The following is a 15,651-nucleotide window of genomic DNA, read 5'->3' on the forward strand; positions in this document are numbered from 1 at the left end:
AACAAACACAAAAGATCGGTATGAATATTTCGTCTGACTAGTCTAAGAGATGGGGCTGGATTGGTACATAACTCATCCATTCTCCAAATGATGGCAKATCTYKTATTCTTTGTACCATCTTTTCCCTTCTTATCTCCATTGCATCACGGCTCTAGAGCATAAACTATCATCACTTATTTCTTATCATATCGCTTGCTTAAAATCTTCGACCATTGAGACGTGTCCATGTTCGCACACCAAGCACATGCACCGAAGGTATATGAAAGAGAATGGGTCTCTGTCTCCATCTGGATCATGTGTGACTCAAGTTCATAAGCCCCGGCTGAAGACGTCATGGTTTCTCTTGCACGGCAGACAACATCCCGCAGCTAGTCTGTGTATGGATGCAACATCTTTATCTCGGTTTTCAGTCACTTCCTTCAACCTATGTGTATGTATGAAAACGTGAATTGTGCGATGGTTCTGCTGGGGTGCTGCGAACGAAGACAGGCACAAGTGTGTAGCAGGAAAATGCGGGGCATTGCGGAGCTTATGGCAGGTTGCTGTAATAAGAACCCCTGTACCGGGACGTCGAAAGCAGCACTCAAAGCTCTGTACATAAACATACTTGGAGTATACGTACCTCGGTTACTAAAGCAGAATCAACGGCGTCACACCTCGAGCAGTTCGAAACTAGCATACCTATAAAGGTTCAATTCCGGCCCCTAGACTTGGAATAGCGAAGCTCATACAAAAATGGTCAAGGGTATCCTGGCCATTTGTGGAACGTAAAGATACCGTTCTGCTTAAGGAAGGCATGCAGGGAGTCGGCGAGAGATGAGGGCATTAATGCACTACATGTAGCGCCATTCGTTGGGTTTAAAACTATCGTACAGTTCCTGCTAGACCAAAGTACACAAATCGATATACAAGACGACGATAGCGATACGTCATTACGACTTGAACCAGTCACAGGGTGATCGTAGAGCGGCTGATTGAGAAGGTGTAGGCGTGAATGGACGAGGTCAGTCCGGACGTGTTTTTTTAGTATGCACTACAAAAGTAATAGGATTTTTTTGCGAGACTCTTGCTAAATAAAGCGCAGACATAAGTGTACAAGATCAGGATGCCGTGATGTCTTGACGACAAAAAAAATGGGAATCGTCATTTAGCGTGATGCTTGTGAAGCTGAGCATCATTCGATGGACCAATTCATGACGTCATCCACGTATCTCGCCCGTGACATGAAATTGCAAGGCCTAACTTTTCGGAAAATCGCAGTGCCCGAACCTCGGAAGAAATAATCCCCGGTCATCCACCATCTCTCCACCTGTTGCAGCACGACCGAAACTCTCAAGCGAGAGTGATGGAAAACTACTGGAAAGTTGTCGCACACCGACATAGGGCCTGGAGCAACATTCAAGAAAACAAACATCCAAAGTGGAAGGGAAAAAAAAAAAGATGAGTTCAACCGTATAATAGGAAGGAATAAGAATAGCTCCTCACACATTCGCAGTTCAAATAAGCCCTTGTTGATCCCCTTGCTTCGGGTAGGCAGATGGAGCTCGCTTCGGGCGGTGGGTCCAAACGTGGGACATCGAACATGGCCGACCCAAGAATGCCCGTCACCCAGCTTCGGACGTTAGCGTGAGCCTGGCGTTGAACCAAGACAACGGCAGCTAACGCCAACGAAACTTGCTCATCAATCCGCTTCATTCAGGCCGAGAGCACCTCAGCCTCCGGCCATAGATTAGGGGCTGGAAAGTACCCGACTGGAGCGTATCTCATCCATGACAGTACCACAAATGACATGATAACGCTGTGGCAATACAAAAATTAAATGATCACATAAGACTTCAACTCTGGCGGCACAGCTGTGTCATCTCTTCGAGCAAAGCTTGAAGAAGACGGCAACTGAAGTTAATTCAATATAAGCGAAACATCCGACAAACGCCCCGAGTACTGCCGGCCGACTAAAACGGACCGCCTCTTCTCCCCCATCTACGATCACATCTCCCCAGATAGCTGCAATGAATGCGACCCTTCGAAGCTAGCACAACGAGGTAAACAGAATACGAGCAACCCAACAATTCATTACGGTACAATCGCCTCAAGCAATCAAGTCATGAGGAACAGTACTCAGAGACATTGTCACTCGACAGCTGGATGCCATCTGTTTCGAGACGGAGGCTGCTGGCCTGATGTATATTCTCCCTTGCCTGCCGATCTGGGAGATTTGCGACTACTTCGATTTCACACTTTAGCACTACCGGCAGGCTCTGGCCGCGGACAAGGAGCCAAGTACCATTCACGATGGGTCAAATAAACAGGGTATGACCCATTGTGAGCAAGCTAGCCCAAAGAAATCGTTCATGCGCGAGCATTGGCTAATGTTCAGGCTGAAGAACAAAACAGGGCCTTTATTTCTATCTCAACATTCAATTATCTACCCATCGTACCGAAAAGGAAAAAAAGTTGAGTCGAGCTACTGTAGACGACCGGGATCAGTCTCTGAGTTTGGTCGAGTACCGGACTTGGATCGTGCCCACAGAACGGTGTGGAAGGGCGCGCTGGATGTCGTCCCAAGGTTTGCCATCTTGTCTCATCCTGCGTACAGTTTTGTCCTCTTCTGACGTCCATCTTCTGCCAGATGATTTTGTAGGCGAGTGCAGAGTCTTGAGCAGCCTCCTGCGGTTCTTGAGATGCAATATGGGTTTGCCAGCATTCGGCTGACATGAATCGTGGTCCCATTCAAACTGTAATTGAAATGTCGTCTTGTCACCCTCAGTGATGCGCTTGAGCAAGACATCTTTGAGAGACCATTCCTCGAACTGAGCAAGAAACATGCTAGCTTCGGACGGGGCTGGCGTTGCCTCTGGTGTTCGGATATCGCTAGGTAACTGCGCGGTATGTGTTGCCGATTGTCTTTTGCGAGAGCTTCGAAAACTGGCGGCTGTGTTGCGGACCGAACAGGAAGTGGATTTCGAGATCTTGCGGCGCTTGCGACCCTGGTGAACATCATCTAAATCATCGTCTTCCGAGCCGGAATTTTCAACATCTAGAAGAGAAGAAGAGTTCCCTTCACTATGTTGAGATCCTAGCCCGTCAAGACCGTTCTCGTTCCCTGAACCGTCACTGCCTGTGTCACCGTCCTTAGACAGCATGGCTTTGTGCAACGGCGAGGATTTGTGGCGGAAACGACGAAGTGACGGCGACGTGGAAGACACTTCGGCATCGGACCCGGACCCAGCCTCCGTAGCTTCGGACTCGACATGGGTGGACGCGCTGCTTGCATCAACCAAGGCTTGTCCTTGACACGGTTCAACAGAGGATTTTGCGGGAGATGGGGTGCGGACTTCAGGAATGGCATCGTCGCACGACTTGCCGGCGGGTATTTCGTTTTCCTGGAGTGATGCCTGGACCACCTCGATGGGGCTAGCAGCCCGGGGAGAGTGTGCGCCAGTTGAAGGGGAATCCCGATAGCCCTGGGAGCTATGACAAACGTCATGGTCAGAGACAGCATCGACCATCATGTTGCTCTGTTGACTGGCTGGTTCGGGTCGGAGCTGTTTCCCGTCTGCCGCAACTGGGTATGGTTGGCTTTCAGGGCTGGTAGGAGGTGTTGCAAAATTGATATTTTGACACTCAGTGGACGTGTCTCCGACCAGTAAGTGATTCATCCCACAAGATTGTTGGCTCAGTCCAGCATCAGCGAGGTGAGACTTATTTGGCTCATTCGGCCAAGCTGGGGCGGCATCCGCTTGAGGCGGGGATACTGCTGACGCAGTGTTCGCGCCAATGGTAGTTTCTGACTCAGTTGCGCCATATTCGGTGGCAGTCAGATCTACACGTCGGTTGTCAGAACCTTTCACCCAACAAGAGCCCCATAGCCCCGATGACTTACCCAGATAATCCGGGGTACTGGTACGTGTTGCATAAGATTGCGAACCATCGAGTTCTTGACTCGCATCGTCTTCATCTTCAGTATCAGACTCTACATCAGAGAGAATACAAATCGCTGTGTCCCTAGATTTTCCAAGAGCCGAATGCGCCTCTTTTTCATGCAAAGATGCCGTGCCTGGCTGGGAGGCAGGAGGAGTGAAGCTCTGCAACAGCTTCCGCTGCTCAGAGTCAATAATCAACGAGGTCATACTTGAGTCGCAGTGTGTAGGGAGGCAAAGAGTTAAGAAGCTTGATGTTCGCAGTATGGCCAAATTGAAGATGAAGATAGACGGGCATTGTCAGGCTTATATGCTCGCAGCTGAACCATGCGGACAAACTAATCCCAGCCCCTTCTAGGAGACGAGCTCGGTGCCGTCCTGGTGCCTCTCCTCGTTCTACAAGATCACTGTGGTTTGGATGGACGAGGAAGACACGTAACCGCTTCTCGCTCATGCCAATCACTTCACTGCCGGGCCACACTTCTCGTATATCACCAGGGATCCACGCCACTCGCTGGCAAGGCAGAGTTCTCAAGAGATACCAGATGAGGCAGGTCATGATGGGTGTTGGACTGTTCACGCACGACGCGTCACTTCCAGTTGGTCAGACAGCACCGGGTAGGAAGTTCCCCGGAGCACTAGCTCTTCCGTCTGACCGTGATGAAACTCGACGCTGCGCCCGCACATGTTGATCGTCACAGCCAGGAACCTTCTGAGCCATTCAGAGCGCTCGAGATGCCTTCATGAACGTCTCATGATCCCGCAACAGCGAGACTACGGAGGTCGCATGCGTGCAACACCAACAGCTCGCCGTAGTGCGCGCGTCCTTCTCTTCCTTCTCACCCAATCATCGCTTTCGACATGCTGACTTGCTCCATTTCTGAGGCGTCTGAGCCATCGCGATCCGTACGGAAACGGGTGAGCCGAAGACCAACAGGAAGTAATCAAGGAACTTCCGCCCAAGCGGCGGGTAGTCTTGGCAACCCCTGAACAGGGAATTGGTGACTCGGGCCCCGTCGAGCGACCCGTGATCAGACGCTTCACCCTCTCTATCCACTGAGGGGACCAATCAGGGAGCAAGTTTGTGCCAGAGGCCTCTGGAGCCATTCATATCAGGCTCAGGAGGCGAGTCCGAGATGGCACCGTCCTCCATCATGCAGCAGGGGCCATTGATAAGCCACTGCGGCATTTCTGCCATTGGATGGGCGTCGACTGGAGGCCTCACAAGGAAAAACATTGCCGTGAGATGCTCTGCTACAGCCTGAGAAGCATCACACCACTGTGAGGCGGCCCAACCTGGGGAACTGTCTCTAGACTGTTGGCGTCGTTAGATTCTGAGAAGAGGACGGGAAAGGAAGCCATACGAGACAAACAATAGAGTTAGTAATAATATCAGAGGGCAGAATGGAAAACGAATGCTAGAGCATGTCTCATTCCCTCCACAATCAGGCTTTGGGATGCAAGTGTCGCGAGAGAACTGCGTTCCAAATGAGAACGATGACGTGGCAGAATGGGCCAAGGGAGATGGGCTGAAGGCAGCGATGCTTGCAGAAAATGGAGACCAGCGGATTCAAATGGGCAGAGTATGGGAAGAAGCAGAGGTCAAAGATACATGTTGATAGGGTCGGAGGAGGTTCTTGTCTTATATACATGGAGTCACGTGATGCGCGGTCGTGCGGATGTGCGGCACGCGCGTCTTGCCTGTTTGAGCAGTGCCGCTAAACCGGAGGCAGCAGCAGCGTGTCCGCGATTACTATTATTAAACTTTTTATTATATTTACTAACCTCTTTATTTTTTTTATTATTAATATTAATATTTTAGCTACTATAAAACTTACTATTTTAACTATTAGGGAATATATCTTTTTAAAGCTCTTTATTAATATTATATAGTAAGCTTTACTGCTTATCTATAAACTAAATAGCCTAGTATTTAAGTGCCTCTTTATATTTAATATAATATAACCTTTAGTAAAAGCTTAAGTAATAATAACCTATTAAGCGATATTTAATTATTAATATTTTCTTTCCTTTTTTATTAAATAGTATATTACTTAAACTTATTACTATAATACTAATAAGCTATTATAGTATTTCTATTAGTATATTATTAAGTTACTAATAGTAGTAATTTACCTTATAATTAAAGCTTTACTTAAGTTAACTAAATAATACTTATTTATATATTACTTACTTATCTACTTATCTAGCCTAATTTCCTATTATTACCTTTCTTTATATCTATATAGCTATATTATAAATACTAAATAAGTTTTAAAAGCTAAAGTGCTATACCTAATATAATCTCTTTACCTATAATAAATTACAGTTAATATCTTCTTTTAAGTTACCTTTCTATAATTACTTAATATCTTCTTTTTTTAGTTAAGCCTAACTTATAGTAATAATCTTATTTATAATGCTTTAACCTTTAGTATTAGCTATATTAACTATATTGGCTAGGTTATTACTATTACTATTATCTTAAATGATCTAGTAGTGTATATAATTTCTTTCTTCTATCTATATCTATAGTTATACCTTAATTTACTATTCCTTTAATATACTATACCTTACCTCTTGCTAATAATAAATAATATTATTCTATATAATAGTAAGATATTGGTATATATAATAACTATATCTATTAAAAATAGTAAGATATTTAATTATTAGGCTATTATCTTTTAATACTATAATAAACTTTAGGTTAGCTAGTTCTAAAGTGCTAAAGTAATCCTTAATATCTTTAAGCACTTAACCCTTTAGCTAATAGATAAATTAAAAATATAACTTAATGCTAATACCAGGCTAAATAGCTATTTAATATAATTAGTAAATTAATACTTAATAATCCTAATTAATATATATAATATCCTCTATTATTAATTAATAGTTTTTTTCTTATAGTAATAATAAAAACTAAAAAGATAAATACTTATCTTATTATTCTTTATTAATTAAAGTTCCCTTTTTTCTATATTATATTAACTTTATATTAAAGCTAGCTAACCCTAGATATAAGGTTAGGGTTATTTTTAATTAATTAGCTACTTAACTTTAATTAAAGTAATATAAATTAAATTTATATACCCTATAAACCTATTTTAGTATATAATTTATATTAAATTGTTTATAAATAATTTTTAGGCCCTTTAGCTAATAGATAAATTAAAAGTATAACTTAATACTAATATTAGGCTAAATAGCTACTTAATATAACTAATAGATTAATACTTAATAATTCTAATTAATATATATAATATCCTCTATTACTAATTAATATTTTTTTTCTTATAGTAATAGTAAAAACTAAAAAGATAAGCACTTATCTTATTATTCTTTATTAATTAAAGTCCCCTTTTTTCTGTATTATATTAACCCTATACTAAAGCTAGCTAACCCTAGATATAGGGTTAAGGTTATTTTTAACTAATTAGCTACTTAGCTTTAACTAAAGCAATATAAATTAAATTTATATACCCTATAAACCCATTTTAGTATATAATTTATATTAAATCGTTTATAAATAATTCTTAGGCCTATTTTTATTTGCTATATCCTTAATATAATATATATAATAAATTAATTTAATCTATATAGCTATATAATATACCTATATATTATTTTCTATTTAGTTATTAAATAGTTACTTTAGCTTTTTATTTACTTCTTTTTATTATTATAACGGTTAGGTTTCTAAATAGGTAAACTAGTCTATACTAGGTTTATGTTTACAGGGTATGTAGGGCGTTATACTAAGTATATTAGTGAAGTATTATATCTCTTAATAGTCAATAGTGCAGGTAAGGCTTATTGAGGTAAAGAAGTATTATTAATAGCTGGTAAGCTAAGTTCTATCTAATGCTAAATGAATGTATATATATATTATGGTGATTATAGGGAAGCGACGTAATATAAGCTCGTCGTCGGTCCTGGAGCGACGCGGTCCTGGAGCGCTGTCGGTCCTGGCCTTATCGGTCCCTTATCTGGTTGGCCGTCTGGGTGGGCCTGAGGTGGAGTTTTTGTGGGGTATATGTGATGTAACCGCTGGGGTCGTAATAATTATACCTTAAATAATGCCTAGCTACTAACCTATATTAATATAGCTATAGTATAGGCTTGGTTTATTACTTATATTAAACTATTTTATATTAATTATAATATATATTTATATTTACTTATTAAATTAATTAATTATAATATAGCTTTTAAATTAAATTCTTTTAAATATATTACCTATTTAAGATATTTTAATTATATATTAATATTTATTTTTATATTAGCCACTTTAATCTTTTTTTTATTTTCTATTTTAAATTAATGCTATTACTATTTTATTACTTAATTTATTTAGTTAATAATAATTACCTTTTTAGGCATTATTTAGCTGGCTTATATATTAAACCTTATTTTAAACTAACTGCTATCTAGCCTATTATTAAATAACTATTAATACTAGACTTTAGTATACTATAGAACTTACTGTATCTTTATAGCTTATTTTTAGATATTTTTATCTCTTCTTTAAGGGTTTTTCTATTAATACTTTTTATAATAATAATTTTATATACCTTATTTTATATTAAATATATATAAATAACCTTCCTTTTTATATATAAGCTTTTAACTTAATAGATAGATAAATAATATAAGGTTAATAGTTAGTAATAATAGTAGCTATATTATTAAATTACTTTACTTTTAAATAATATTAAAGTTATATTAAATTATTACTATAATCTTATTTCTTTTTACTGGCTATATTAACTTATAATATTACTTTAAATATTACTATAGTTTTTTATTAATATATATATAATAGTATATTTTATAAATAATAAATAGATAATTAGGTAATTTTATAAATAGTTTTATATTAAATATAATTCTCTTATTAATATATTATAATAAAATACTAACTAATTAATATAGATATATTATATTTATAGCTATTAACCTATAAAGTATACTTACTTTTATAGTTATTATAGTTTAAACCTTAATTTTATTATTCTATTACTATAGGCTAATAACTATTATAGGCTAATAACTATAAAGTAATATATTATATTAATTACTATAGGGTATAAATAACCTATTATTATTAACTATTTTTTTAATTTTTCTGCTTTTATAGATTACTTTAGCTTAATTACTATTTCTTACTTATTATTTTACTTTTATATTTTTATCTAGAGATATAGAGATATATAGACTAACTTTAGTTAAAATAATATATTAATTGCTATTTACTTTTAATAATATTAAATATAATAATCTAGATTTTAACTTAATTATAATACTGTAATATTAAGCTTATATAACTTAAAGTTAAAGTAAGATATATATTAATAGTTATTAATTAATATATAACTTTAAAAGTTATTTTTTTTAACTTTTTATAATAGTAACCTATATCTATTAAAGGCAATAGATTTAGGTCCCTATTTTTATTAGTGCGGTTTTAATTTATATGTGTTTTCTATTAGATTTAGACCTATATCCGCCTTGCAGTTAGGATAGGATGAGTACGTTAGTTAGTGCTGCCAGGGTATAAAAAGGGCAGTCATACGTCGCAGGAAGAGAACGCCTGCAGGCGCTGTAGTAGATTTGTTAATGCCATTTTTGCACTATTGTCAGCTTTGTGTGCTTGCAGCATTTAAAACAGGAATCTGTGCTGTGCTCATGGGACGGCTTTATAGAACTTTACCGGTCGGAGCACTCCGATACACGTAGGGGAGGTCTGTGCTGATTCTAAAATAGATCTAAAGAGATTTTCAGTAACTAAAAGTCGCTCAAAGGGTTAGTTTAAAGGCTGAATTTATAATAACTCTAGCTTTTATATATAACTTAAGCTAAATAAATTCTCAAAATAAGTAAATTATAATTCTGTAATAAATAGCTAAGATCTCTTTTTTGGTTGTTAGATGTTAATAGTAAATCTTATGACCTTAATCCCTTAATGTACTCCTTGGCAATATCACCAAAACCCACCATGCAGATTGTGGCCCAGGCCGCTACACCGATTCGGGGTACAACACCTCTGAAAAAGCCCAATGGACCCGAGGTGGCCAAGATATGTTTGGCTGCAGACGTCATAGTTGGCTTTGATGTGATGCTCTGCTTAGAAACTAGTGACTGCATCTCCACACGAAGAACCTGTATCGTCATTAGTATCAAGCGTTGCTCAGCACCTTTGGTGTTAGTTGACTCACTTCAAAAGGCTGGTTCCAACAGCTCAGCGCTCCTCCTACAGTTGAAGCGGCAATCTTCTCCCAGAAGCTAAGCTTTGCGTCTGCAGGTTTTGATTGCAAGCTTCGTATTTGGTCTTCAGCAAATCTTGCGATACCAATTCGAGATGCCCATCCACTAATTTGTCGTAAAGCGACAGCATTGACACCTCGATTAACACCACGGATGCCTTCCTTGCGTAAGATGTCAAGAAAGATCTCCATTGTACCAGGGACGCGGACACCAGGTTGAACATTCTTTGGCCTTGTGACCTCCACGGTCTTCATGCAAGTTGTCATGCCTTGTGGACTGAATGTCAACGTGGTCCATCATATTTCACTTGCCTACCTCAATGCTAGATGGATTCACTTACCCATTGTCAGATAGGACTGAGCTGCACCGCCAGCGACGCCACCTAATGCACCGGCTATCGCCGGGGATGCTCCGAATACGGTCTTGGAATAGTACTCGACTTCGTTTGAGGCTAGGAAAAGAATGGATCCCTTTGTCGAACATTCGATCCAGGCCTTGAGAACGACTCGGTGTTAGCGAAGGGGAGAGAAATAGGCTGCTATCTTACATACCCAGGGAATGAGCCCTTGGTAGAACGCCCGAACCCCTCCACGAGCCCATGTCTTGCTGATAGCCGTACGTAGGTTATCTTTCCTGTTTGCCGCGACCTGGTTTCCGGCTTTGTGAGTATCATCCCTTTCTGTTGGGGCACACAGCCAGCTTACATGTGTTTTTACGACTTCCATTGGTTGACCCAAGGAAGTGACTAGGATAAGTCAGTCATGATATTTTCAAGATATCAGCCTAGGGCAGAGGCTACACTGACCTTGGAAAATGTTCATCGAGGCCCCAACCACCAGATTACTCCATGAAATTGGCTTACGGGTCGATTGGGTTTGATTCAAGGTGAGTGGTACGATTGCGGTGGCAGCCATGATGAGAATATGTTTAGTTGATCACAAAATATAAGCTGATTTACATGAAAAAGTCATACACCATTAGGATATTGAAGTATTCTCAAACCTCAAATAGTTTGTTTCGGTATCGGGAACTGAAATCGTCTTCGTCGGACAGTTTCCGATGGGCGATCCGCAGAGACGCCTTGACTCGGACTTATCCGAGGGACTGTCCGCTTCAAAAACGCTAGCGCTAACCCACTCCCCCGCCCCCGACATTTGCGGATTTTAAATCCAATCGACGCGACTGGTTGTGGATTTGCAGATATCGCCGACGCCCAACATTATAGTGACAGCTAATCCTGGTGGCTACTACATAGCAGATTTTTTACCTTGTTTACTCATACCACAGACACAATGTTGAGAGTTGGCCGCACAATAGGCACAGGGTCCGCCGTTCGATCTATGGCCACAGTGGCTAGAGTTAGGGGACAAGCACCATTGAGTCGATTTGAGCCTGATCATAGCGTTGACTATGTGAGTTTCGTGGATAGACTTCCCCGTTTACGGAAGATGTAGGTCAATTCACCCTCTATGCAGTTAGATGGTTACTGATTGCGTTGCACTCAGCCTTGACCGCCCTCTCACCTATGCTGAGAAGGTTCTCCTTGCCCACCTTGATGGTGAACAAGATGAGAAAGTGATTCGAGGTACAACACAGCTAAAGCTGAAACCTCGGCGAATAGCCTGCCAAGATGCGACAGCTCAGATGGCTATCATTCAATTCATGACAGCTGGACTTGACAAGACTGCAGTTCCCACCACAGTTCACTGCGATCATCTTATCGTAGGACGAGATGGGAGTCAACAAGACCTAGCAGGGGCACTCACAAGCCATGGTGAGGTATATGAATTCATGTCAAGTGCTTGTCAACGCTACAATATGGGTTTCTGGAAGCCCAATGCAGGCATCATCCATCAGATTGTGCTTGAGAACTACGCTTTTCCCGGCGGCATGTTAATCGGAACTGACTCTCACACACCAAATGCCGGCGGGATGGGCATGATCGCTGTGGGTGTTGGTGGTGCTGATGCGGTTGATGTCATGTCAGGTCTTCCTTTAGAGATTACAGCCCCCAAAATCATTGGGGTCAAATTGACAGGTCAATTAAGCGGCTGGACTAGTCCCAAAGGTACGTTATGCATGAACCATTCTGTATACAGCTACTGATAAATCAAGATGTCATCAATGCAGTTGCAGGAATCCTTGGAGTCAAGGGTGGCACCGGAAACATTATTGAATACTTTGGTCCCGGCGCAGAAACAATATCAGCTACGGGGATGGCCTCAATTACTAACATGGGCGCTGAAACGGGAGCAACAACGTCCATCTTCCCTTACTCTGGAGCCATGTCTTCTTACTTACGCGCGACCCGCCGACCCGAGCTGGCTGAAGCTCTACAAGTGGCCAAGCATGAGCTTCAAGCAGACGAGGGTGCAGAGTATGACCACGTTATCGAGATCGACCTGTCTACGCTAGAGCCTCGCATCAATGGCCCATTTACGCCAGACTTATCGACGCCAATCTCGAAATTGGGTCAAGCAGTTCAGGAGAATAAGTGGCCACAAAAGCTTACCGCCGGACTCATCGGATCATGCACAAATTCTTCTTTTGAAGATCTATCTCGCGCTGCCAGCTTAGCACGCCAAGCTCTGGATGCAGGGTTAAAGCCCAAGATGCCATTGCTCCTCTCTCCTGGAAGTGAGCAGACAAACCAGACACTCAAGCGTGAGGGCGTCACTGAGGTCTTTGAGCGTCTGGGTAGCAAGATCCTGTCTAATGCCTGTGGGCCCTGCTGTGGTTCATGGGACAGAACCGAGATGAAGAAGGTATATTGATACTCCTGACCTTTTATCTTTATTCATTTCTCACGCATGAACAGGGCACGCCAAACTCAATCCTGGCATCCTATAACAGAAATTTCACAGGACGCCTTGACGGAAACCCAGCCACCCATGCATTCCTTTCTTCCCCTGACATGGTCATGGCGAAGGTCTTTTCTGACGACCTCGGCTTCAATCCGCTGCAAGATAGCCTTGTCACAGAGTCTGGCGATGAGTTCCGTTTCAAGCCTCCTAGTGGTGACGCACTCCCATCGGAGGCCTATGAGAACACAGACCATGTCTACGATGCGCCCTCGACGGACCCCCAGTTCCGACAAACCGTAGACGTTCAAATATCACCAGGGTCTCAACGCTTGCAAAGACTACCTCCCTTCAAGCCTTGGTCCGGGCAAGATTTCGTCGAGTGTCCTATCCTCATCAAGACTGTTGGTAAATGCACAACAGACCATATCACTACAGCAGGCCCATGGATGCGTTTCCGTGGTCATCTAGAAAACATTTCTAACAATACTCTCATTGGCGCTGTCAACGCGGATAACAAAGAGGTTAATAAGGTGGTAAACCAAATTACTGGAGGGCATGGTGGTGTTCCAGACACAGCCAGAGACTACCAACAGCGAGGACTTCCATGGGTCGTCGTAGCAGATCACAACTACGGCGAGGGATCATCACGTGAGCATGCCGCTTTGCAGCCCCGATACCTTGGCGGCGTTGCTATCATCGCCCGTTCATTTGCCCGTATTCACGAAGCCAATCTCAAGAAGCAGGGTATGCTGGCCTTGACATTCGTTGATGATACGGCTTATGATAGGATCAAGGCTTCCGATCGCATCAGCATTGTTGGACTGGCGGGGCTAGCACCTGGAAAGCATGTGCAGCTCAGAATCAGTTCGAAGGATGGTACAAGTTGGGTAACCAGAACTAAGCACACCTTTACCAGTGAGCAAGTTGAGTATTTCAAGGCTGGAAGTGCTCTGAATGTGATGGCTAGTCGGCTTTTAGACAAGTCGCCTCCATCAGCTGCCTTATAATCCCCATTTAGTAATAAGTTTTGTGCGATTCTCATCAGAGATAATTTGGTGTATGTGAGTAATGCTTATGCTTGCAGATACAGAATTGAGTTATAAAATTACATATTACACATTTGTTCTATTCATCCACTGCAATACTCAGCCGTAGCATATTACGTGTTTTCTTCTCGCAACTTTGTTACAAGGTTCTATAATCTAGGACCTGGGTCTTAGTTGCACAAATGTGCAACTAAAGCGGAAGAATATACCAAAAGAAGAAAAGCAAGAAACAACAGCCGATTTGACATGAGAAAGGAATTATACATTTAGGATGGTAATTGATATTGCATAACTACTTCCAATAAATCAACCCATCCATCAAACGCCTAGCTGTACGGAAAACAGTGGCTTTGGTCAACTCTCCTGCATCATCAAAAGAAGCATCTACTCGCAGCCTGCCGCTAGCATGGCAGATGTCTAAGCCATCTTGTTTTTGTTCGCCCCTGAGGCACTTTGCGATTGTACTTCCCGGCAACTTGGCAGCAGCAGCAGTAGCCAACGCTACAGTTACTGGAACTGCCTTATGGGCTTGACCCACTGACATTGCACGGATGTTGACCTCGCCATTTGTTGGCTTGTTCCGCGGCGAAGCGATGGCGATCTTGGGGACGCTTCCAGGGACGTTGTTCAGATCCTGGGCAAGACCCATCTTGATGGCAGCTTGACGACGGATAGATTCAAGCTTGGCCTTAAGTGTTGTATCGTCCTCAATATCATCCGACGATAGTTCGCCATCAATGCCGAGCTCCGAAGCGTTGACAAATACACATGGATTTCCAACATCGATACATGTCGCTTTATAGCCATCAAAGGTGTCCAAAATACTGCCGGTAGGAAGTAACTTCCCAGTGCGAGACCCAGCTGGTTTGACAAAGTCAAGCTGTACAGGCGCAGCTGTCCCTGCCACTCCGTCAATGGCAAAGTCACCAGAAGCGGCGGCCTCTCCATCCACAGTGGGGAACGAGGCATTGATGATCTTGCCGGTATTCGTGTTGTGAATGCGGACAGTGTATCGCTCTTGGGAGCCGCCCGGTGCTGATACAAGTCCCGAATCCACCGCGAAAGGCCCCACTGCAGCCGACATGTTGCCGCAGTTGCTTGAATAGTCAACCTTGTCATTCTTGATGCCTAGGGAGACGAATGTGTAGTCAACGTCGGCGTCTGGGTGCGTTGGGGGCCCGACGATGCAAACTTTCGATAGACTAGAAATGCCTCCACCCATTCCGTCGAGTTGCCGTCCGTATGGGTCAGGGCTGCCAACGACATTAAGGAAAATGCCATCTCGCTGATCGGCCGGTGGTAGATCTTGACTCTTGAAGAAAACGGCCCTCGATGATCCTCCTCTGTAGTATGCTGCAGCTAGACGATTCTGGCGGGCAAATGTGCTGATCTTGCGAGCTTGAGCGAGATGCAAATTTCCAGTTGACCGTATAACTTGGGGTTTACAAAGGACCCTCAGGGTATGTAAACGAGGCATGATTTTGGAAATGTGCCGACAGAATTCAAGAAACGTTGGTGCCTGATAAGCCTTGACAAATCGCGTAATGCTTATTAGGCTTCGAGGTGTCTTGACTCATTTTTAATCTGTCATTGGGAATAGACATCTATCGATTA

General features: G+C 42.2%; 4 protein-coding genes across 4 annotated transcripts; 1 reads left to right on the forward strand and 3 right to left on the reverse strand.

Annotated features, from left to right (window-relative positions):
• Nucleotides 1-2,483: 2,483 nt before the first annotated feature.
• On the reverse strand, nucleotides 2,484-4,130 carry FMAN_09789 (uncharacterized protein; the record flags this gene model as incomplete). The annotated part of the gene is made up of 1 exon (XM_041820391.1): nucleotides 2,484-4,130. One exon carries the CDS (start codon nucleotides 4,128-4,130, stop codon nucleotides 2,484-2,486), a length of 1,647 nt encoding a protein of 548 aa, XP_041686275.1.
• Nucleotides 4,131-9,866: 5,736 nt separating this feature from the next.
• On the reverse strand, nucleotides 9,867-11,101 carry FMAN_09790 (uncharacterized protein; the record flags this gene model as incomplete). Its single annotated transcript, XM_041820392.1, has 6 exons — nucleotides 9,867-10,082; nucleotides 10,139-10,455; nucleotides 10,528-10,681; nucleotides 10,739-10,834; nucleotides 10,892-10,932; nucleotides 10,993-11,101. 6 exons carry the CDS (start codon nucleotides 11,099-11,101, stop codon nucleotides 9,867-9,869), a joined length of 933 nt encoding a protein of 310 aa, XP_041686276.1.
• A 378-nt stretch (nucleotides 11,102-11,479) lies between these two features.
• Nucleotides 11,480-13,998, forward strand: FMAN_09791 (putative aconitase; the record flags this gene model as incomplete). The annotated part of the gene is made up of 4 exons (XM_041820393.1): nucleotides 11,480-11,637; nucleotides 11,693-12,255; nucleotides 12,303-12,952; nucleotides 13,006-13,998. The coding sequence occupies 4 exons, from the start codon at nucleotides 11,480-11,482 to the stop codon at nucleotides 13,996-13,998; spliced, it is 2,364 nt and encodes a 787-aa protein (XP_041686277.1).
• A 331-nt stretch (nucleotides 13,999-14,329) lies between these two features.
• On the reverse strand, nucleotides 14,330-15,514 carry FMAN_09792 (uncharacterized protein; the record flags this gene model as incomplete). The annotated part of the gene is made up of 1 exon (XM_041820394.1): nucleotides 14,330-15,514. The coding sequence occupies one exon, from the start codon at nucleotides 15,512-15,514 to the stop codon at nucleotides 14,330-14,332; it is 1,185 nt and encodes a 394-aa protein (XP_041686278.1).
• Nucleotides 15,515-15,651: the final 137 nt, after the last annotated feature.

Source organism: Fusarium mangiferae (assembly GCF_900044065.1).
Source record: "Fusarium mangiferae strain MRC7560 genome assembly, contig: FMAN_scaffold011, whole genome shotgun sequence".
In the NCBI taxonomy this organism is placed as follows: domain Eukaryota; kingdom Fungi; phylum Ascomycota; class Sordariomycetes; order Hypocreales; family Nectriaceae; genus Fusarium; species Fusarium mangiferae.